Genomic DNA, 25,780 nt, shown 5'->3' on the forward strand with positions numbered 1-25,780 from the left:
ATCTAGCGACCCGGGCGGACATTTTTACACTCGAGCGAAGCAGACGCACGCTGCATGTTATTCCGCTACGTGTGGCGATCAAATGTGATGCGGCGCGTAATCTCGTGACAAGTAATACAAGCGAAAGCGAGCTATTTGAATAAGCGATGCGCCGCGCTACTGCAGAGCTCTCCGCCTCTGTTCCTCCTGTGCATTCTCTCTGAGGTACCGAATCAGAGCAATAACAATGTCCCTGCTGTCATTTCTGTTTCCCGGCAAGTGTTTTCTTGCTTTTTTGGTGTGTAAATGTAGTTATACTCGCAGTCCTGTGCCAAACACTGATGGAAATCGGGAAAAGCTGCACTAGTAGGCAAGATTTTTGAGTAAAAATCCATCCCTCTTATCAGCCTAGATCAATGGTTCTCAAAGTTGTTCACGTCAAGGAGCCCTCAACTGACACAAATTGTAATTATTCTAATACGATTTTTTGCTTGTAGATGTTTGAATACAGAAAGTGTATGAAACCCATGACCAAAATAGTCATAGATTCTGTCTGTTGTGTTACTTATAGATATAGTGAAAATGCATTGTCCCCCTTTTTTGCTGGGGACCGCCTGGGACCCCCACAAGGATCTCTCCGGACAACGTTGAGAACCACCGGTCTCGATCACAGAAGAGCATCCCGTCATCACTAACAGATAGGCTACACCATACATATTCAGATCCTAGGACACCCGTCATCACTAACAGATAGGCTACACCATACATATTCAGATCCTAGCCCACCTGTCATCACTAACAGATAGGCTACACCATACATATTCAGATCCTAGGACACCCATCATCACTAACAGATAGGCTACACCATACATATTCAGATCCTAGGACACCCGTCATCACTAACAGATAGGCTACACCATACATATTCAGATCCTAGGACACCCGTCATCACTAACAGATAGGCTACACCATACATATTCAGATCCTAGCCCACCCGTCATCACTAACAGATAGGCTACACCATACATATTCAGATCCTAGCCCACCCGTCATCACTAACAGATAGGCTACACCATACATATTCAGATCCTAGGACACCCGTCATCACTAACAGATAGGCTACACCATACATATTCAGATCCTAGCCCACCTGTCATCACTAACAGATAGGCTACACCATACATATTCAGATCCTAGGACACCCATCATCACTAACAGAACAGTGTTTGGTTCTGCGTGAGTGCGTTCAGACATACTGTACTGTAAGGGGACATTCAAACCCAAAAGCGTTTTTTTTCAGTCAGAACGCTATGAAAATCATGTTGAGGGCGCTTCCATTGTGCACAAAACACAGCGCACGGAGCGTTTTTTCTGTGCTCCGTTTGTTTTCCCCTGTAGTCGCGTGCAGTACAGATCAGAACACAACGACCACAAGGATGGTAGCCAGCTGGTTTTATCTTTTTGATGTTGTTCACTGTCAAAAATTAAAGCCAGATTATTGCCAATTCTGGCAGCAGCCGAGGTTGAAAATCCCTCGGGAGGAGAAAAGGTAGGAGGAGTGAAAAAGACGAGCAGGGCGCTTTTCCTCTAATGTTCAACTTTTTTCAGCTTTAAAACGCCCACAGCGCTCCTCCAAAAACAACAGACGCCACCACCAGCGCTGAAACGCCAGGTGCGTTCATTAAAAGAGGAGCACGTTTAGCGCGTCCTTACATAGAGAATGAATTGCAGAAAGACGCTGGCAGCTAAGTGTGTTTGGGTCTGCGTGTGTGCGTTCAGACATACTGTACTGTAAGTGTGTTTGGGTCTGTGTGAGTGCGTTCAGACATACAGTACCTTCTGAATAGTGAGAAAGGGTAAGCAAGCTAACGCAGGACGCCCCGGCACCAGAGCCAAAGATGGTCACTCTCTTCGGGTCTCCTTTGAAGGCCTGGATGTTCTCTTTAATCCACCGGAGGGCTTGAATTTGATCCAGCAGTCCATAATTTCCTTTGGCTGCCTGGTCTCCTGTGCTTAGAAACCCTGGATTGATACAGACACAGACAAGAACAAAAATCCATTCATCTCAATATTGATGCAGAATGAGTACACACAAAGTATGAGAAACACTTTCCAATGAGTAATTTGGGCACAATCCATGCCTGCATTGTATCGTCTCAAGGCCTCGGATCCCATCTGAACCTGCCTCCTTCATGATTTAAGTGAGTTTAATTGCTGAAATCAATAAGAGATCATAGCTCTGCTGAATTCATCTGGCGTATCTGCGGGGCTTAAACAGCAGGCTCTGTAGTGTATGAATAGCTTCAGTACGGGGGGTTCTACTGCGGGTCAATATGATTACAAATTGCTCCTTTAAACGTCTGATTTTACATTGAGCTTATAGGATTTGATCGATGTGGATTTTTTAAAATTGTTTTTATTGTTTTTCAACATAACAAAGAAAGAACAACCACAAACATAAAAAAAAAAACTATACATACACACATACACAAACGGAACACTCAGACCGCCTCCCGGGCCGGCAGGACCCCTCTCCACCCACAAACCCATAGAGATAACAGCTCACAGAATGTGCCCTTCAACATGTACAGAACTCAACACCACAGAACCCATTTTGAACAGATCAATATCGACACAGGCAGAATCAACAAGCGAGCAGAACAGGTAGACATGGCCTATTGTGTGGATATTCATTGTCTTTAGATTTGACCATTTCCAAGGCCAAAATATTCTGAAACATTTAGTATTCAGTTTTTTGGCCTGGAATTCTCCCCTCCAGGTGGAACCTCTAAAACAGCTTTTAGACCACGAAATGCCAAACCTCTCCACTGCCAGCCAAACCTCCCCACTGCCAGGCTATTGCGAATAATCAGTCAAAATATCAGTCTAACCTGTGAAGCCATTCAACATTGAATTACAGATGTTACGCATTTCGTTTCGCAGTGGGGCTTTTGGTAAACAGGGGGATTTTGTTTAGAACAACAACATTTAAATAACAAAAGCTCCCAACTTTTACCGCTGCAGCAGTAGTAGCTACCGCAGTAGTACTGCTGCACAAAACTAAATGAGTAACTCCGACACACACACATAGTGGAACGTGCGAACGGCCTTTTGAGTTTGATCTTCATCCGTGGCAAGAATCGGCGCTCCAACCGGAGATCCTCCCTACACGCGCCGACGTCCAAACCCGCTTGGCAGCGCACTCCAAATTTAGAAACGTGGGTTGTTGACAAATTAGCACGTGTGCCTAAACCCATTAAAGTGGCCTCCATAAACGCGGCCACTAGGGGAACCGCTCGTCCACCTTTGCCAGGCTCGCGCGCATGCAGCTCTGCGGCCAAGCGCTCTTGGCACCGGCGGCGTCTTGCCCCCTCCCCCCACGAGACAGGGGCAGTGAGAGATGACAAATGGGATGAGGAGCGGTGGGGGAGGAAGGGAGGGAGGAAGAGAGGGGAGGCAGCCTGCGGCCGTTTGATAGAGAGCAGATCCAGTTTGTCATGGCGATATGGAGGGGATGAGAGAGGAGAGGTAGTGGGGATGGAGGGGGGGGGTTGGATTACAAGGCCCATGGCAGCCTCATATACAGTGCTGTTACACACCCTGTAGGATGACCGCAGGCCCCGCGCAGCTCCTCCCACGCAGCTCCTCTCCTCTCCCCCCCCCCCCCCCCCCCCGCCGCACCGTCCTCTCCACCGCTCAAGGCGCTGAAGAGAGAAAGAAGCGATGTCTACCAGGCGCTCCCCAGGACGCGTGGAGATTAGTCAGAGATCTATTTCAAAGTGCCCGTGTCCTGAAAATCGACTGCATACATTACTAAGTCTATATCCCGCCTGGAGATGTGGTGCGGACGAACGTCACACGGAGGAGAGGGGGGGGACTTATTCTCTCACTTGTGTGAAATTGAAGAGTGAGAGAGCACTTTGAGATGTAAAATAATACACTGCGAAAAGGAATCCATTTTAACGAGCCACTTAGTCTCATAATCAGCCGTCAAATTGTATTTTTCTTGTTTCAATGCAGTTTCAATTTTCGGGAATACGAATAAGGCAGATCACTGCACTGCTATCGAGAAAATGACACTTGATTGTCCGAAATTCTTGAAACAAGTTAATTTGCATTGGGAATAATTGCAATTCTTTTTTTTCTTTTGGCATATTTTTTCCACATATTTTGAAAAACGTATAATTAGGACTTGCTACGACGGATATCAATTACTATATCCATTGGACTTTTCATATTGAGGAGATGGATGACATGAGAGGGCATTTCAGGCAGACTCTGTTTATGTGCTCATAATCGCTAGTTATCATACTGGTACATTCTCTGACAAATTCCCTTCATAAATACCGTAAATACCTATCAAATAGAGATCAGACTTGTTTTTCTTGAAAGATAAGATGCAAAACACGACGGATCTTGGTTGTTTTTGAAGGTCTGACAGGAGAAAATGTGATATTAAAAAAAATGCTGTTATTACTGCTATGAAAAGAAAGCCATGTGAAGTGCTGAAAGTCCTTGTTTGCAGCATGAGAAATGTAGCGAGAGTGACAGAAAGAGAGGGTTTGACGAACACAACATGACGCGTTTCTCATTCCCCGTTCGTTCTTTTGACAAGTTCACGATGACAAAAAAATGTACGGACTTTAAATATAAAGGTGCAACATAATGAAATATCACTATAAAGTTTGGATATTGGATATTTTGCCGCTGCTGTGTCTAAGAGTCACTACTGGAGGAGTGAGGAGTGGAGGAGTGATGTCAATACGGTAAAATGGAAAAACACACTAATGGTACACACTTTAAAAGAGTCGAGTTTGTCTGCAAAATGAAATACGGTAGCTACCACTCACAGAAAATTGACACCTACTCTCACAAAAGGATTGCAAGCACAATTCTTTTTTAAATGATGGCAATTTTTGCAGGGCTGCAGGTAGAAACACTGCGTGCCAAACAAATATAAATCGATTGTTTTGGTCCAAAACAATCGATGTTTGGACGTAAACTTCTCAATACGCTTAAGAAATATTTAAAGCCGCAATCCTCGAGATTCACAAAAAACTTCTCTGCGCGAAATGAAGATCGATTTGAATTTAGATTTTTTTTTTTACCCAGCCCTAGTATAGTAATATACTGTAAACAGCTACCACATATCCAGGAAAACATTCTTGGCAAAAAAGAACCGATGCTGCTCCAAAGTCAGACGCATTATCCACTGAGGGAGTCGAACCCTCAGTGGATAATGCGTCTGACTTTGGATCAGAGCACTGAGGGTTCAACTCCCTCAGTGGATAATGCATCTGACTTTGGATCAGAGCACTGAGGGTTCAACTCCCTCAGTGGATAATGCATCTGACTTTGGATCAGAGCACTGAGGGTTCAACTCCCTCAGTGGATAAGGCATCTGACTTTGGATCAGAGCACTGAGGGTTCAACTCCCTCAGTGGATAATGCATCTGACTTTGGATCAGAGCACTGAGGGTTCGACTCCCTCAGTGGATAATGCGTCTGACTTTGGATCAGAGCACTGAGGGTTCAACTCCCTCAGTGGATAATGCATCTGACTTTGGATCAGAGCACTGAGGGTTCGACTCCCTCAGTGGATAATGCGTCTGACTTTGGATCAGAGCACTGAGGGTTCGACTCACTCAGTGGATAATGCATCTGACTTTGGATCAGAGCACTGAGGGTTCAACTCCCTCAGTGGATAATGCATCTGACTTTGGATCAGAGCACTGAGGGTTCAACTCCCTCAGTGGATAATGCATCTGACTTTGGATCAGAGCACTGAGGGTTCAACTCCCTCAGTGGATAATGCATCTGACTTTGGATCAGAGCACTGAGGGTTCGACTCACTCAGTGGATAATGCATCTGACTTTGGATCAGAGCACTGAGGGTTCAACTCCCTCAGTGGATAATACGTCTGACTTTGGATCAGAGCACTGAGGGTTCGACTCCCTCTGTGGTTGACTTTCTAACTTAGTATTTCCAGAGGTTTCCATGAAAGCAGCAGCCTATTGTAATCACGATTGGCATTTACTGGAGACTGAAAATCGCCATCAAACTAGGTCCAAGTGCACGTAAAGCGCGCAAGCGCTTACAGGGGAATGTTAAAGGGACACTCCACCGAAAAACATTGCCGATTTATTTTGCACATAATCTCACACATATCCGAAAGCTGTAAACCCGTTTTGCAGGCATTCATTTAGTTTGTTTGACAGTTATTGAGGGTTGTTTGGAGTTACGGTCAATTGTGGACAGTGATGTCATTCATGCACAAATGACATCACTGGTCCACAATTTAACTCAAATGAACACTCAATAACTGTCAAACTGAAATGAGTGCCTGCAAAACTGTTGTCAGTTTTCGGATATGTGTGAGATTATGTGCAAAATAAATCAGCAGTGTTTTTCGGTGGAGTGTCCCTTTAATTCAGACTCGTTGTTCATCTCTAAGTCCTCTGTGAAATAAACGGGTGGTCATGGTGCACCAGAATCCTGGTTCAACTGTAATGGTAAAATGACTCAAATGCTTTGTTGATTCCTCAATACTCAGTTGCTCGTTTAAGATGTATATAAAGGAGGATTTTATTCCATGAAAGTTCCAGTGTGCGCACAGAGGGTCACACTCCTATTCATAGCTTTCAAGGGGCGTTACGTGCTGCCGGGATGCCCACCTGGCGGTCAAAAAACTTGTTCATTCCACTGCCGCCGAGTCACTAGTTTCTCACGCTGTTTGTTCAGCCAAAATGCCGGATACCTGTTGTGCTATCGGTTGCACTAACCGACGAGGAGACACGCCTGGCTTGTGCTTTTACAGAATGCCGTCGGAGAAAGAAAACTCAGAAAGGAGGAGGTTGTGGATTTGTGCGATTAGATGTGGTTCAGTCGCTGGGGAGGGCAAATGGCTACCATCAAAGTACACACGTCTTTGCAGCCAACATTTCATCAAAGGTAAGCTCAAGTAACGTTAACGGGGTATTTTAATCATTATTGTAACGTTACTTGAGCTTACCTTTGATGAAATGTTGGCTGCAAAGACGTGTGTACAAACGGCTGAACAAACAGCATGAGAAACTAGTCGACGCGGCTGGCAGCGAATGTTTGTTTTTTGACCGCCAGGTGGGCGTTCCCGGCAGCACGTAACGCCCCTTGAAAGCTATGAATAGGAAAGATAGTCAGGAGTGTGCCACGAGCAAAGGCATCTCCTCATGATATAGTCAAACACCAGCCCCCCCCCCCCCCCACCTTCAGAGTCATCAGTAAGTTTCCACTGCTCACAGAAGTTCCATTTAGCCCAGTACATTTCCATTAGCTACACATGTTCAACCTTGATCTTTCATAAGAGACAATGCAACCTTGGTCTGGTCACAAGACAAAATACATGTTATCTATCTCTAGGAATGCTCTGCAGATGGAGGAGAGAGTCCACCTGAGAGTCTTAAAATGAGACAGCCATAGATCATTGTGGCATTGTACAGATACAATAAGCAATCAATCAATCATTTTGCACTCACACAAGCCTCAATTATTGTCATTGTAAGTTAGAAGCAAAGTGGTTGTTGTAGCTCAGAGACGCAGTAATACAGACAACCATTAGTTAGAGCACTTACGGTATAAATTAGCTGATGGAGATGGAAGAAGCCAATAGCTCAGAGTAGATCATGAGTAGATGTTTGCCATGCAGTTCTTCTGACCCTCTCTCATGTTATGGATGTCAGTGTAGTGTGAACCCTTGTAGAAATACGATGACGGAGATGAGCTCATGTAAGCTCAGTCTTTGTTCTTTCCAAAAGCCCCCCCCCCCCCCCCCCCCCCCGTCACTGCTGCCACGCTGCAGTACCATGGTAATCTGGTCAAATGAAATCAGCAACAGTTGTAGCAAATGTAAGACACTAGTGGATTGACATCATTTGACACTGCTGAGTAAACCTTGGCAGGTGCTCTGCAAGCAGTGTGCAATGCTGCATACTACTACTGCACGATGCAATGACAAAACGACATTATTAAAACAGCAAGAACTTTGAGGTAAAAGCAACATCTTCTTCAATGAGGCTACATACAGTAAGCCATCCTGTAGCAACTGTGTGTCCATAGGGTGATCACACACACGGCGACACTGTTAAATATCACACAGAAATCTGAATACATGTTAAATACAGAATCATGTTAAATACAGAGCTGACACAGTGTAGAGAGGCAGCCAGAGACACTAATCTACTGCAGCGGTGCCCAACCTTTTCCAACTCATGGCGCACTTGAAAATCTCAACAATGTTTGCGGCCCACATCTGCCCGGAAACAGTACGCAAGCCAAATAATGTGTTCTCAGAGCACTTCATTTAATGATAACAGGAGCTGTCCATCAGCACCGCACATACATCAGAAACTCAAAGTGAGGGGCTGTCTGCCAGCTAATTGTTTTTCAACAAAGCTAATTGATTATAAATTAATTGACCCATCATACAAACAATGGATACATTCATTCTCCTACATGCTGATAATACTTTTTTCCATTAAGATCATAATTTTGTGCAAATGATTTGGCGGACCACTCGCAATACCTTCGCGGCCCACAGGTTTGGAATGACTGCTCTACAGTATAATGAAAATGTCATGGATTATTATTTCAGCCGCCTGTAACATCAGGCTTCTTTAACCACAAGAGACTTCATCAGATTAAAAAAGAAAGAAGAGAAAAAAAACGCTTGGGACAAGATGCAGTGCATTATGTGTAAGAGAGAGAGAGAGAGAGAGAGAGAGAGAGAGAGAGAGAGAGAGAGAGAGAGAGAGAGAGAGAGAGAGAGAGAGAGAGAGAGCGTAGTCTGGACATGGCCATGGGCTGGGAGCTTGATGTAGGTCAGTGGCCACAAAGCACAGACTGGACACAGCGCCAGGCTGGAGCGGGCAGAGGGTGTGTGTGTGTGTGTGTGTGTGTGTGCGTGCGTGCGTGCATGTGTGTGTGTGTGTGTGTGTGTGTGTGCGTGTGTGGACACACGTGTGTGCGTGTGATGGTAAGTTTCATTTCCCCTCACCTGTAAAGTCCGCTGTGTGTGTTCAATGATAAATACGTCATTTGTAGTCGTGCGAAAACCTCAATTTTTGGTCATTTTCATGCTTTAACTTCAACTGGAGAGTTACGTGCTCCTCTATGCGTTGAGAAAACAGGCTGACCCGTGGGTTTCCAAAAGCCTTTCAAATAAACTCAAAAATACATGGTGGTCAACAAGGCAGACTTAAGTCCGTTTCACACGGATGCGGTGCGAATGTGGAGGCGGAATGCGGTATGAAATTCCGTTTTTTCGCATTGCAACCTATACACACAGGTCCGGTGTGAATTATCCGTTCATTTTCCGTCAGCGGAAAAACAGTGTTCAGTGTAGTTGGTGTCCCTCCTGGGCTCCCGTCTAGTAGGACAGCACCGCATACTTCTGCAAGCTAGCTGTACTAGTCGGCTAACATCAGACAGACAGACAGACACAGCAGCGAGACGAGCCATGAAAAGCAACTGGAGGCAGTGACATTTTTCTTTTAGCGGAAAAAACAACGAGATGAGAAAATGGAGGCAGTAGCAGCGGACCCCAAATTTGATGCTAAACTGCTAGTTAGCACTTGGATACAAGTGGCTAACATTAGCTCCATCCATTTACAACAGTGGTTTGCAACATTAGCAAGTAGGAATTCGTTATATAACAGCTACATTACCATCTTCAGTGGATCCCAGCTGCTGGTATCCAACTGGTATGCAGCATTGCATTGACAGTCAGTTGATAGAGTAAACACGATTCTGCCTGACCAATCAGTCGTCAACAATGTTTTCACGTCACCGTATGGTACCGGGTTCACAGAATAGAACCCCGACGAGGCAGGTACGAAAAGTAGCACGACTCGACCCCAATACAACCCGGGTTGGGACGGTTTTAACCAGTGGAATGAGACAATTTATCGAGTCGAGCGGAGCGGGATCGCGCTACTACCTGCGGTGGAAATGGGCCATAAGGCACCTTTTGTTTGCTTTTCCACCCACATGGCTAGCTTTGCTTATTTATTTTAATTAATTAATAGCCTACATTTTTTACTTTGTACTTTTCTCTCAGCTACTGACTGACTGCCGAGGAAAATTAGCTTAAAGTCAAGTGGCAAAATCGCACTAAAAGTGGAATCACTGAGTAGAAGGTGGCCATCCATTCATGTCTCGTCATAGACGCGTGGTCAATGGGCCATCATGGGGGAAATCCTCCCGTTCTCCCCATTCAGCATAGTTAGCATTTAGCTGCTAGCCCAGCCCAGGCGGACAGGATCAGGGATTCAACACCCGCAGTAAACACACATCTGAACAGACGTCTACAGTAGGCCTATGTGTACCTGCTCTAGAATCTCCAATCCTGTAGTGTAGAGCCACAGCACCTTCCACTGGTGAGTTAGCCCATTGAGATATATGGGGGGTTCCCCCATAGACATATATAAGGCTAGATGGCTTAAGGCGGAGTCACCAGCGTCGTTGAAGCGCCGCCATCTTGCTACGGCAGGCTTTCTGGTACGTTCTCTGGTAGCTGTTGGAGGGTGCACAGACAAAAATACTCATAACTTGCTGAAATCTTGACGGATTTACAAACGGTTTGGTTTATTACAAGCATATTCCGTTCCCGAGATATGGCAACAACAAAACAAAAAACACAAAAAACACTATATTTTTGATGGGCTCCAAATTACACCAAAATTATACCGAAGCATCTATGCCATGAGAGGGATTCAGGCACAAAGTTTCATGCAGTTTCATCCATTTCCCTAGGAGTTATGATCATCTGATGTGATAATACTAACCCAACAACAGATGCTCATAGCTCCTAGCAAAATGGATGAAACTGCATGAAACTAGGTGCGTGAATTCATCTCATGATGATGATGCTTCAGTTTAAGTTTGGTGTAATTTGGAGCCAAAAATAATAATAAAATGTTAGCGTTTTTTTAACCCATAGATATATATAAAGCTGTGGTGCCGTAGCAAGATGGCCACCATGCGACGACGTCGCTCTCCATTGACCGGCAGCGCGGGTAAGCCATCTAGCCTTATATATGTCTATGGGTTCCCCCCCCCCCCACCATCCTACTGACACAACGATACCAGAAGTAATGTTTTGTGGACGTTCCCACACAGTCCGACTGGTAAGACCATTAGGTGGTCAAGCTAAAAACGAGGCTGCTTTTCTGAGCTGTTCTTCTGAAAAAGTTGACATTTTGGAGATATGAGGTTTTTACCCAAAAACAGAGCTATGTTTATAGCGGCAAAATGATGGCACAGAGCACAGTTCCTCAGTTCCGGACCAGTTGAATTGATTTAATCTCAGTGAAGCATCTGAATTGAAATGTAAATGCATTTTGTTTTACCCAGTCCTGAAATAGCAGCGTGCTATCTAAATGCCACAGCGTGTTACTGTCCACATCGCAATTTAATGTGAAAAACCAACATCAGCAGATGACAGCAAATCAGCGTGAGTGACACAAATAATACAAAATGGCACGGTGAGGTTTCAGACAAACAGTGTCCTGGCAAACAGTGTGAGTCTGCATGTTCACAGGCCATAGTGCCGTGTGAGTCAGCATGTTCACAGGCCACAGTGCTGTGTGAGTCTGCATGTTCACAGGCCATAGTGCCGTGTGAGTCAGCATGTTCACAGGCCACAGTGCCGTATGAGTCAGCATGTTCACAGGTCATAGTGCCGTATGAGTCAGCATGTTCACAGGCCATAGTGCCGTATGAGTCAGCATGTTCACAGGCCATAGTGCCGTATGAGTCTGCATGTTCACAGGTCATAGTGCCGTGTGAGTCTGCATGTTCACAGGTCATAGTGCCATATGAGTCTGCATGTTCACAGGCCATAGTGCCATATGAGTCTGCATGTTCACAGGTCATAGTGCCATATGAGTCTGCATGTTCACAGGCCATAGTGCCATATGAGTCTGCATGTTCACAGGCCATAGTGCCGTGTGAGTCTGCATGTTCACAGGTCATAGTGCCATATGAGTCTGCATGTTCACAGGCCATAGTGCCGTGTGAGTCTGCATGTTCACAGGTCATAGTGCCATATGAGTCTGCATGTTCACAGGTCATAGTGCCGTATGAGTCTGCATGTTCACAGGCCATAGTGTCGTATGAGTCTGCATGTTCACAGGCCATAGTGCCATATGAGTCAACATGTTCACAGGTCATAGTGCCGTGTGAGTCTGCATGTTCACAGGCCATAGTGCTGTGTGAGTCTGCATGTTCACAGGCCATAGTGCCGTGTGAGTCTGCATGTTCACAGGTCATAGTGTCGTATGAGTCTGCATGTTCACAGGCCATAGTGCCATATGAGTCTGCATGTTCACAGGCCATAGTGCCGTGTGAGTCTGCATGTTCACAGGTCATAGTGCCGTATGAGTCTGCATGTTCACAGGCCATAGTGCCGTGTGAGTCTGCATGTTCACAGGTCATAGTGCCATATGAGTCTGCATGTTCACAGGTCATAGTGCCGTATGAGTCTGCATGTTCACAGGCCATAGTGTCGTATGAGTCTGCATGTTCACAGGCCATAGTGCCATATGAGTCAACATGTTCACAGGTCATAGTGCCGTGTGAGTCTGCATGTTCACAGGCCATAGTGCTGTGTGAGTCTGCATGTTCACAGGTCATAGTGCCGTATGAGTCTGCATGTTCACAGGCCATAGTGCCGTGTGAGTCTGCATGTTCACAGGCCATAGTGCCGTATGAGTCTGCATGTTCACAGGCCATAGTGCCGTGTGAGTCTGCATGTTCACAGGCCATAGTGCCGTGTGAGTCTGCATGTTCACAGGCCATAGTGCCGTATGAGTCAGTATGTTCACAGGCCATAGTGCCGTATGAGTCTGCATGTTCACAGGCCATAGTGCCGTGTGAGTCGGCATGTTCACAGGCCATAGTGCCGTGTGAGTCGGCATGTTCACAGGCCATAGTGCCGTGTGAGTCTGCATGTTCACAGGTCATAGTGCCATGTGAGTCGGCATGTTCACAGGCCATAGTGCTGTATGAGTCAGCATGTTCACAGGCCATAGTGCCGTATGAGTCAGCATGTTCACAGGTCATAGTGCCGTATGAGTCAGCATGTTCACAGGCCACAGTGCCATATGAGTCAGCATGTTCACAGGCCATAGTGCCGTGTGAGTCAGCATGTTCACAGGCCATAGTGCCGTATGAGTCAGCATGTTCACAGGCCACAGTGCCGTATGAGTCAGCATGTTCACAGGCCACAGTGCCGTATGAGTCAGCATGTTCATGTTCACAGGCCACAGTGCCATATGAGTCAGCATGTTCACAGGCCACAGTGCCATATGAGTCAGCATGTTCACAGGCCATAGTGCCGTGTGAGTCTGCATGTTCACAGGCCACAGTGCCGTATGAGTCAGCATGTTCACAGGCCACAGTGCCATATGAGTCAGCATGTTCACAGGCCATAGTGCCGTATGAGTCAGCATGTTCACAGGCCATAGTGCCGTATGAGTCAGCATGTTCACAGGCCATAGTGCCATATGAGTCAGCATGTTCACAGGCCACAGTGCCGTATGAGTCAGCATGTTCACAGGCCACAGTGCCATATGAGTCAGCATGTTCACAGGCCACAGTGCCATATGAGTCAGCATGTTCACAGGCCATAGTGCCATATGAGTCAGCATGTTCACAGGCCACAGTGCCGTATGAGTCAGCATGTTCACAGGCCACAGTGCCGTATGAGTCAGCAGGTTCACAGGCCACAGTGCCGTATGAGTCAGCATGTTCACAGGCCACAGTGCCGTATGAGTCAGCATGTTCACAAGCCACAGTGCCGTATGAGTCTGCATGTTCACAGGCCATAGTGCCGTGTGAGTCAGCATGTTCACAGGCCACAGTGCCGTATGAGTCAGCATGTTCACAAGCCACAGTGCCGTATGAGTCTGCATGTTCACAGGCCACAGTGCCGTATGAGTCAGCATGTTCACAGGCCACAGTGCCGTATGAGTCAGCATGTTCACAAGCCACAGTGCCGTATGAGTCAGCATGTTCACAGGCCACAGTGCCGTATGAGTCAGCATGTTCACAGGCCATAGTGCCGTATGAGTCTGCATGTTCACAGGCCATAGTGCCGTATGAGTCTGCATGTTCACAGGCCATAGTGCCGTATGAGTCAGCATGTTCACAGGCCACAGTGCCGTATGAGTCAGCATGTTCACAGGCCACAGTGCCGTATGAGTCAGCATGTTCACAGGCCATAGTGCCGTATGAGTCTGCATGTTCACAGGCCATAGTGCCGTATGAGTCTGCATGTTCACAGGCCACAGTGCCGTATGAGTCTGCATGTTCACAGGCCACAGTGCCGTATGAGTCTGCATGTTCACAGGCCATAGTGCCGTATGAGTCTGCATGTTCACAGGTCATAGTGCCGTATGAGTCTGCATGTTCACAGGTCATAGTGCCGTATGAGTCAGCATGTTCACAGGCCATAGTGCCGTATGAGTCTGCATGTTCACAGGTCATATTGCCGTATGAGTCTGCATGTTCACAGGTCATAGTGCCGTATGAGTCTGCATGTTCACAGGCCATAGTGCCGTGTGAGTCTGCATGTTCACAGGTCATATTGCCGTATGAGTCTGCATGTTCACAGGTCATAGTGCCGTATGAGTCTGCATGTTCACAGGCCATAGTGCCGTATGAGTCTGCATGTTCACAGGTCATATTGCCGTATGAGTCTGCATGTTCACAGGTCATAGTGCCGTATGAGTCTGCATGTTCACAGGCCATAGTGCCGTATGAGTCTGCATGTTCACAGGTCATAGTGCCGTATGAGTCTGCATGTTCACAGGCCATAGTGCCATATGAGTCTGCATGTTCACAGGCCATAGTGCCGTATGAGTCTGCATGTTCACAGGTCATAGTGCCGTATGAGTCTGCATGTTCACAGGCCATAGTGCCGTATGAGTCTGCATGTTCACAGGCCATAGTGCCGTATGAGTCTGCATGTTCACAGGCCATAGTGCCATATGAGTCTGCATGTTCACAGGCCATAGTGCCGTATGAGTCTGCATGTTCACAGGTCATAGTGCCGTATGAGTCTGCATGTTCACAGGCCATAGTGCCGTATGAGTCTGCATGTTCACAGGTCATAGTGCCGTATGAGTCTGCATGTTCACAGGTCATAGTGCCGTATGAGTCAGCATGTTCATAGGCCATAGTGCCGTATGAGTCTGCATGTTCACAGGCCATAGTGCCGTATGAGTCTGCATGTTCACAGGCCATAGTGCCATATGAGTCTGCATGTTCACAGGCCATAGTGCCGTATGAGTCTGCATGTTCACAGGTCATAGTGCCGTATGAGTCTGCATGTTCACAGGCCATAGTGCCGTATGAGTCTGCATGTTCACAGGTCATAGTGCCGTATGAGTCTGCATGTTCACAGGTCATAGTGCCGTATGAGTCAGCATGTTCATAGGCCATAGTGCCGTATGAGTCAGCATGTTCATAGGCCATAGTGCCGTATGAGTCTGCATGTTCACAGGCCATAGTGCCGTATGAGTCTGCATGTTCACAGGCCATAGTGCCGTATGAGTCTGCATGTTCACAGGCCATAGTGCCGTATGAGTCTGCATGTTCACAGGCCATAGTGCCATATGAGTCTGCATGTTCACAGGCCATAGTGCCGTATGAGTCTGCATGTTCACAGGTCATAGTGCCGTATGAGTCTGCATGTTCACAGGCCATAGTGCCGTATGAGTCTGCATGTTCACAGGTCATAGTGCCGTATGAGTCTGCATGTTCACAGGTCATAGTGCCGTATGAGTCAGCATGTTCATAGGCCATAGTGCCGTATGAGTCTGCATGTTCACAGGCCATAGTGCCGTATGAGTCTGCATGTTCACAGGCCATAGTGCCATATGAGTCTGCATGTTCACAGGCCATAGTGCCGTATGAGTCTGCATGTTCACAGGTCATAGTGCCGTATGAGTCTGCATGTTCACAGGCCATAGTGCCGTATGAGTCTGCATGTTCACAGGTCATAGTGCCGTATGAGTCTGCATGTTCACAGGTCATAGTGCCGTATGAGTCAGCATGTTCATAGGCCATAGTGCCGTATGAGTCAGCATGTTCATAGGCCATAGTGCCGTATGAGTCTGCATGTTCACAGGCCATAGTGCCGTATGAGTCTGCATGTTCACAGGCCATAGTGCCGTATGAGTCTGCATGTTCACAGGCCATAGTGCCGTATGAGTGAGGGAATGTTTTTACTTTCATTACGTTGCACACATTGCAAATGGAGAAATGTTTGAACAGGAAGCTAAACACGATGCGGGTTTTGTTGCATTATTGATGTAACTCTGAAGAACTGTCCTCTTGAGATAATGATAGGTTCCTTGGTTCGCACCTGATGCGAGAATGATACATTGTTTCGTTTTTCAGCTGGTTCGGTTCGCTTTCACACCAACCAAAAATCAAAAGTCCAGAACAGACAAACCCTTCCGGATTGGCTAGCAGACTCTGGGAATTAACCCCAGGCCCCCTCCCCCGTCATAAAAAAATGTCAAGAATGAAAAAATGTCTTATCAGAAGGCCGGCTTTGATGAGACCCACGACTTGTTGGCATTTGGCATACAAGACCAGTGAGGTCAATCAGTCCAGTCCAAACTGCTGACGATTGCAATCATGCAAAAATCCCCCAAAGTTTCACCGGTCACCAAAACAAGATGTGAAGAATTTGTTTTTAACCAATAAAATGCTTGCCCTCAGCCCATTACGCACAGCTACACCAACAAACCGTACCAGAGTTTGTTTGGAACCCGGACCACGAGACCACCACTTCAACAAGCTCTGGGTGTGGTGGTTGTTTGGTCCGCTTTTGGTGCGCACCCAGAGTGCAGTCCAGAGTTCAATTCAACCAAACCAAACAAGGCTGGTGTGAACGCGCCCTAAAACCCAAGACTCTCTCCTCCTACCCCGAAGAGAGAAAACCATGAGCTGCACCAACGGAAACCTAAAGGCAGTTTTCACTTCTTCTTTTTTTGCATTCAGAGGGAAAGTTGGGTAATTTGATCGGGTTATTGGCACAATTTTCTGGTTCATAACATTTTGCCGCTAAATGAGAGATCATCATTTTGGCATTAAAAGTCAAACAAACACACTGTGTGAGTCCACACAGGCTAATTCAGTGCTAATGGAGCGTCTCAGATTAGAGGCTGGCTCCTCCGGCCTGCAGCTCACTCGTCATCATATTGATTTAGAGCAAATCACAGCAATAACATGCAAACGACGGCTTCCTGCTTCATCTACGCTTTCCATACAGCGTGAAGAAGAGACTAAGGCAGTGAGAGCGTATGAGTCCATCTTCCTCATGCTATCTGACGGACTGAGGCAGAGCACTGACAGTAATACGTGACAGTAATAGCGGTTAATTGTGCTTTCGGTCCGGGAGATAATCTCTCCTCCGGCTCCCAGATGACACGTTCATTGTCACAGGTAATGACGGGAAGTTCGGGATAAGCTCGCCAAGGTCAGCCTGAGTCACTCGGAGTCGGGATGCACGATACTGGGCTTTCTGCCCATATCCGATATGGTGATGTTTCCCAACTCCTTTGGCCGATTGCCGATACTGATATATTATCCGCACATTTTTTTTCACCTAATTTCAGAGAACATCAAGTCTCTCCTGTAGTGGAATTAACGCAAAACATGTTTGTTTACTCTTATCGTGATGGCCTCAGAGGCAGACAATAAATACAATGTTTTCCAAAATGTACACATTCACTGGGCAACATGAGAAAACTCTTCTTCAACGTAGGTTATATAAAACATGCCACGCTATTGATTTATGTCACATTTTCTTTCAAACAAAACCGGCAAGATTCATCCTACTTTGGGCATAATTAAAGCGTCATTTTATCGGCCGGTCATATCGGAAGAAATGTTTGTTTCGGGCCGATGCCGATATTTCTTTTTAAAGCATTTATCGGCCGTTAGCGATAACATCGTGCATCCCTCACTCCGAGCAATGTTTCCAACCATCTCGTCCGTCAAGATATGGCTGACTTGTCTGAAGCTGATTTTAGACCGCAGCGGAAACAACGGACGGTGTAAATGCGGCTGAAAGAAAAACAATGTAAGTCAGACATTTGGTACAGCTGGGGTGTGTGTGTGTGCGTGTGTGTGTGTGTGTGTGTGCGTGTGTGTGTGCGTGTGTGTGTAATGAGGGCAAAGCATCGGAGCACATGTGGGGCACACGGTCCCCTGGTGGCAGATATAATACCCCCTGATTGACAGTTAGACCGGGGGCACAAACACACCACAGCTGTCAAAGTGCGCCGGTGCATTAAGAACAGGGCGTCGCCTCGTGCAGCCGAGCATGCGACTCACACTCTTGATGGCACTATACGAGTATTATGATTGGACAAGGCAAATGTGGACGCGCCTCCACAAGTTCCTTGACCTCTCACTTCTCCTTTACACTTAATCCACAGATTAGCTGTGGTTGGCTAGGTTATGCTCTGTGCACAGATAAGGGATTTTGGGGGCTATATTAAAGGATAATACTAGCCTGATATTCAGACTGCATCGTCAATTCATAAACTAATTTCCTCTTCGTCTGAGATTGCGCTCACTTCAAAGCATTTCTATGAGGGAGGCGGGGATCGGTCTTCCCTAACCAATCACTAGAGAGCACTGCACTAGTAGTTGTAAAACAATTATATCAACGAGCAACGGATTGTCAAAACAAATTTTACCATTGATGAAAAACGTGACTTGGACATAACAAGCAAGCTAGAAGGAAGATCTATCAACATCCCCCTAGCTATCAACAGCTCTGCTAGGCCAGGCTGCACCGGGACATTTCCTTGGGCGGCTGGCCGAGCAGCAGGGCTTCACTTACCACGGCCGCCTTAACGTTACTCCCCGCCCAGACAGATAAAGCTCCAGCAGGCAGCCATCTCTCGCAGACAAGACTGACTGACAACAGCGTTAGCCAATCAGTGCCCGTCAATGGATTTTCGAGCGGAGAAAAGGCATCTGCACATGGCGATGCCGGACCAAGAAGAGCCTAATTCACAACTGTGTAGTGGGCGTGACTTCGAAGGTCTGGAGCCAGGCTAGGATAATACTGGTTTAGTTTAGCAATCAGAAGCTACTAACTGCTACTGCAGGTTGCTCTACAGCAGTTGCCAAACTGGGGTCCACGTACCCCTAGGGGTATGTGGAGGTACTACAGGGGGGTTACTTGAGAGAAAGGGGAAAATTAAGGAAAAAAAGTGAGAATAAATCATGAATATAAATGAAACATTCAAATAAATCTGCACAGGAGGCACTAATTGCAACTCTCCCACTCCATGTCTTATTTCATAATGTTATATTCTTCAAAATATTGCATCATATAGTTTTTTCTTGCCGTTTTCTAAGCATATGGCTTTTGGATTCAGAAACCAGGGAAAGGGGGGACTGAAGCCCAAAAAGTTTGACAACCACAGCTGTACAGTACCCTCTTGGTAACCCTAACCCTAGCTGCCATTGGGGGATGGGGGGGGGGGGGGGGGGGTTGCAGCTCAGAGACAAACTGCTGCCTTGACTAATGTAATGTAAGATTTTAAACAAAATATGTATTGTATTTTTTCCTAACACGACTTTATACGACAATTCATTATTGTGTTTAATGGGCACTATTTTCCACTTTTTGTCATTGCTATGCGCACTGTTATGTTGGCAGTGAAGAGGCAAAAACGAAACACATGGGAACCACTTTAGACTGCATCTGCCATGATAAAGTCATGTTAGGAAAAAAAGAACAAAGCCTTCCAGGAGGAAAGGCAAACCTGAAGTAGAACAAACAGTAGCAGCTTGACTGTGGCAAACAGACTTCTCATAGCGATGGGGAACCAAAATGACTCTGGCCTTTAAGGTCATCTCTGATCCAGTATCGTGAGCTTAATAAGCAAGTAGCTAAGTATAACTTGAAATCTACTGCAGGTCTTCTTTGATGGGAGGTTGAATTGGCTGGTGAAGACAGCGCATCCCTCCTGCGCGTTACGCTGTCTTAATGGTTCACACAGCACGGTGCACAGATGTTGCTCCGCTTAATTATCTGGGGACTATTTGATGTAGGTAAACAATATGCATCTGCTGTCTTGGATTTTTTTTCTTTTCTTTTTTTAAGCAAGGCACCTTCTGATGAGAATGAGAAGGCAGAATGTCTCCTCCGTGCTGTTTGCTTTGATGAAAGATGTCTGATTCGTGGCGTCAAAGGGAACAACAATAGGTACGTTTTCAGTTTACTTATCCGGGATGAGCTAGATTTGAACACAAATGCACAAAGAAATCCAGTGGGATTGAAACTTTTGACGTTAACATTGTGTCTAGATCTGATGGCTGTGTTACATTAATACCCGACATTAAAATGCTTCTCCACATACTGACATTTTTCTTCGCCTCGCTAACATGCGGACTGATGACACGTCACTTCCTCTGGTGGTAATTTATTTACATCCTTTAAAACTGACAGTACAAACGTCCTCATCTCGTCTGTTCCATCCTCATCCACCAGTATATCCTGACAATCCAAGTATGTATCTGAGCTGCATAGCGCTGGCTATCGGCACTTAAAGTCGAGCTGAAATGAAAGAAATACTCTTTAAAGGCACTGAATGCGATATCAGCACTAGATGCCCACAAAAGGCTATTATATACAGTATATATATATATATATATATGTTGAAAGCAGTGAAAGAAGCCACGCCCCTTCTCTGTGTTGTGGAAACAGGCTTTGTTGATATCAGCGTGTTGCTTCGTCGGGCCGAAGGCTCCTGCTTCGTTTCTGTGGATTTCGCTCTTTTCCACGTTTATAAATGGACAGTGTCCCACCGAGGCTTGACAGCATAATACTGGATCAAGCCGTGACTGTGACTGAGGAAATGAAGCGGCCATGGCTGTGGAAATAAGGTTAGTCTCTGTTTCTGTTTGTATCGCGGTATTGGACTGTGTATTTCCTGGTCTGTGTTTATACTGCGCGATGTGTGTGGCTCGCTATGCATGTCTCAATGGCAGACGAGTGTCTGGGGTTGCATAGTGTAGATGGCAGACGCTATATCAGAGCAAGGCGAGTGTTTACAGTGGCATGGGAAACCGTGGCTATGTGTTTCATAGACTGTTTGTGTTTACGTTTTGATGTTACAGCTCCAGATTGACATCTAGTGGGGAAAAATCCTACAAATATTGCCTTTAAGTATTTTAAATCACATCCCTAACCTGGTAAACCATCTGGGCTCTATTGGTGTTTTGTTCTACAAGACTGTTTGGCCTCTGCCCCGTGGTGGGCTACTTCAGATTCCACAAGGCGGACGGGCCAATTTATTTTATTTAACCTTTATTTATCCAGGGAGGACCATTGAGAGCACGCTCTTTTTTTTCAAGGACACCCTGATTACAGCGTCTACCACAATTAAAACAAATTAGAACAATTAAAATCAAGAATAAGATTGTGGCATATATAAAACACTTAAACGATAAAACAATAGAGAGCTCCAGGAACGAGTCCGGAAATCATCGATGCTAACAGCCCTGGTTCTTCACAGTTTTCGCCTATGGGAGTTTTGAATGGGTTTTTGGCGCGATGCTTCTAATAATCTCTCTGGGCAACGCTGGCTTAATCAAACGCGAACCAGTGTTTAGTAACATCATCTTCACACATGAAGACCACTTTTATGAGTTTTGAAGCTTTTATGTGCCGTTAAAAGGGTGGCTAGCTAGCAAACGGCTAAATGAGACTACAATGTCGACGCGGATATTATACGTCATCACGAGTGAACGCGGAAATTCTTTCTCTCGCAATCAATGCGTGGACGCCTATGCGACACTGTGTGTAGTTCTGGATTAGCTTAGCACAAGCTTTTTACCTAGGGCTCGCAGTTACGCTTCAAAACTCATGAAAGTGGTCCTCATGTGTGAAGATTATCCCGCTGAACCTTGGTTCGCGTTTGATTAAACTTGCGTTGCCCACAGACATTATTTGAAGCATCGCGCCAAAAACCCATTCAAAAATCCCATAGACAGAAACAGTGAAGAACCAGGAAGTTCGGGACTTCCGCATTCAGCCTACAAAAATACGTCATCCCTGGAGCTCTCTATACAATTACATGAAATCACAGGTGCAGACAAATAAGAGGGCAGGTGCAATCCCTATGCAGTATGCATCACTGACATCATCAGTGATTCATTATTGACCAAAATCATCTGATGACAACACTGATTATGTCATAGGTACTGATGATGACATAGGCATTGTGACATCATCAGTGATGTCATATGCATTGTGACATCAGTGACAGCGATGTCATCAGTGATGCAAGGATGAGCAATTGTGCGCTGCCAATATAGCAGGCGAGTGTGCGCTGCGCATGCCAATAGAGCAGGCGAGGCCACACATGGTCTTCCTCACAGCCAATCACTGCAAGCGTTCTTCTATCTAATGCGATGTGTGATTGGCCCAATGCAGCAGCTACAACCCATACTGTACAGTCTGTGGTGGTGAAGCCGAGCGGCGGTGTATGTGACGGAGTTTAATGAATGAATTAGATTGCAGCCAGGTGTACATGAACCCAAGACGCATCCAATCATGCAAACCAGAGGTTTGGTAACAAAGTGGGAATGCAATGTGTCTCCAATCCAGCGAAATAACATGGAAATAAAAATGTGTATAATATAATTTAAGCAGGCAAACCTGGTGGGTGGGGAACAAGCGAGATGAGCTGTTTACGATTACCAGAAGAAGTGATGTGTGATGGAGAAACTGGATTTCAGTGAGGGTCGTTTTAGTGGCAGGTGTCAATATAATTCAGGTACAGTATATCAGATCTAAGAAGGTGGTGTGGGTGATTTGATCTTTATACAAATAGATTTGATGCTTCTTTCTTTCTTTTTACCCTTTTGGGTAACACTTTATTTGGATAGTGCGCCTACAGAGAGTCTACAGAGCATTTGTAACATTTCAACAGCTTATTAGTTGACATTAGTTGACATTCAACAATTCAAACTGTTTGGCTTTGTCTGTAGATGTTGTTTTAACAGCTTATTAGTTGAGCTTCAACAAACAGATTCTGTTTGCTTCCCTTTCCACACAGCTGCGCCTAGGAATCACATCATATACTCTATAGATAATCTGTTTGTTGTTGGATGTCAAACTAATAAGCGGTTGGAGTGTTACAAATACTCTGTAGAGGCTCTGTAGGCGCACTAAACCCATCACTCAGGGCACATGTTAATGCAGGTGGAGAGGTGGTGTCCGCGTCCACTGCGCTGTGACGTTGGCTTACTAAAGTAAACATGAATCAATGTGAAAATCGATGTAAATACTGCGGCAGAATTTAAGTTCAAGAGATGTCCGTATAGTCGCCCCATAGCTGCTGCCTGCATCGTTTTGGGGAACACTTCCCAAAGCTGTTTGAATGTTCATTATGTCGCTGTGGCGTAAACATCAAAAGTAAAAAAAAAAATGAGTGAAAGAGTGTGGGCGAGTGTGCGAGGAACGTGCCGGAACGCCAGTGAGCCCCTCCGACCTGCGCAAGGCGCGATTGGTTACCCATCCATTCAGCCGGGCCCGCTACCCCAGTGATCCGCCGGCGTATGTTCATTACACTCTGCAGAGCTAATTAGAATCTATTTGACATCCGCGGGGAGACATTTGCACAGCTTGCAGAACTGCACAAACAATTCACGAGCACAAGCACCCGTGCACGAGCACCCCCCCCCCCCCCCCTCCACACTGCAGGCACCCGTGCACGACCCCCCCCCCCCCCCACACACACACACACACTGCAGGCACCCGTGCACGAGTCCCCCCCCCCCTCCACACTGCAGGCACCCGTGCACGAGTCCCCCCCTCCTCCACACAGCAGGCACCCATGCACGAGCCCCCCCCCCCCCCCCCCCCGTACTGCAGGCACCCGTGCACGAGTCCCCCCCCCCCTCCACACTGCAGGCACCCGTGCACGAGTCCCCCCCCCTCCACACTGCAGGCACCCGTGCACGAGTCCCCCCCCTCCACACTGCAGGCACCCGTGCACGAGTCCCCCCCCCTCCACACAGCAGGCACCCGTGCACGAGTCCCCCCCCCTCCACACTGCAGGCACCCGTGCACGAGTCCCCCCCCCTCCACACAGCAGGCACCCGTGCACGAGCCCCCCCCCCCCGTACTGCAGGCACCCGTGCACGAGTCCCCCCCCCTCCATACTGCAGGCACCCGTGCACGAGTCCCCCCCCCCGTACTGCAGGCACCCGTGCACGAGCCCCCCCCCCCCATACTGCAGGCACCCGTGCACGAGCCCCCCCCCCCACACACACACTGCAGGCACCCGTGCACGAGCCCCCCCCCCATACTGCAGGCACCCGTGCACGAGCCCACCCCCCCCCCCCCCCACACTGCAAGCACCCGTGCACGAGCCCCCCCCACACACACACACACTGCAGGCGTTTGAAATGGGGGGAAAAGATGCCATTACAGGCATTGTTGGTAAGGTAAACCAAATACAGCCACTTTTCTTCTCCTCCAAACGTCTCATTACCCATAGCCACACGTGTAATGAAATCATTTGAGATTATTACCCGTCTCTAAACAATAGAACGGCCCGCGCAGCCAATATTTAGCGTTCTTCATTTGCATGGCGTGACTGCTGACTCGCCTCTTCGACGCTATACCAACAGAATTTCGGGGGGCCTGTGACTTTTGCAACGTTTGTTGGCTCGGAGATTGTCTTCACGCTCTCTCCCCTGCTTGCTTTGCGGAAATTGACATTTCAAAGGGACGACAAGCAGCTGGGCCAATTAAGCCTCCAATAGCGGAGGAGGATTTGAAGGTTTTTACTCCAAAGTGGCAATATGTCTGTTTTCATAGCGAGGGGGACATGTTAAAGCAGTTGACCCAAAAATGAAAATTCTGTCATCATCTACTCCCCATCACGCCAGTTTAAACACAGGAGGCGAGGGAGAAAAACCAGTCACCATTGACTAGTACATACAGTACAATTGAAGTCCGTGGTGACTACTGGTTCTCTCACTGGAGTTGTGCTGGCAACCTCCCTGTGTGTTATATGGACAAACTTCACCTGTTTCAACTGCCATGAGGGCGAGGAGATGATGACAGAATTTTCATTTCGGGGTGGAATGTTCCTTTAAGCTCCGTTAATAATCAGTATATTTATAAAAAAAAATAGAGAAGATTTGTCCTCAGTAGTATAGGCCTACTGTTTCCATTCGAAGATGTGAACTCAAATTAACTGTATTTTGTACATCTATGCCACTTTTTTTCCCCTCTCCCATCAGTGGAGATCTCATTTCTCTTCAGATTAATAGGATTAATCAGGTGATTAATCTTGTAATTGAATGAGAGAATGGGAGGCTTGGACTAGATAGAAGAAGTGAAATGAGAGTGGTGACTCGGGAATAGTTCCTATTACCCAGGGAAAGAGTGTGCATGGTGATGGGGGGGGAGAACATGAGTCAATCAAATTGTATCGCGGGTCGGTGGATTTGGTATTGTGTTGGGTGTGCTGCTCAGACAGGGCAATAACTAGAGATTCAATCACACGACGCCATTTCAAATCCATGGAGATGACGAGCCCGATCATGGCGGTGAGCGCGTCACGTGACCCGCTCATACACGCACGCTCCACCGGGAGGCGTCACGTGACCCGCTCATACACGCGCGCTCCGCCGGGAGGCGTCACGTGACCCGCTCATACACGGCGTGCGCTCTGCCAGGAGGCTGACAGGCTTGACGCTGGATGTCTT

At 46.8% G+C, this 25,780-nt stretch overlaps 1 protein-coding gene across 2 annotated transcripts in view; it reads right to left on the minus strand.

The window, feature by feature from the left end:
- The window catches only part of nlgn4xa (neuroligin 4 X-linked a), a 131,389-nt gene that overhangs the window by 20,842 nt on the left and 84,767 nt on the right, over nucleotides 1-25,780 (minus strand). For both annotated transcript variants that reach the window (XM_083632400.1, XM_083632399.1), the window contains one exon: nucleotides 1,816-2,001. In XM_083632400.1, the coding sequence (XP_083488526.1) occupies nucleotides 1,816-2,001 (186 nt within the window). The remainder of the gene's footprint in view (nucleotides 1-1,815; nucleotides 2,002-25,780) is intronic.

This window comes from Poromitra crassiceps (genome assembly GCF_964638095.1).
Source record: "Poromitra crassiceps genome assembly, chromosome: 3".
In the NCBI taxonomy this organism is placed as follows: Eukaryota; Metazoa; Chordata; class Actinopteri; order Beryciformes; family Melamphaidae; genus Poromitra; species Poromitra crassiceps.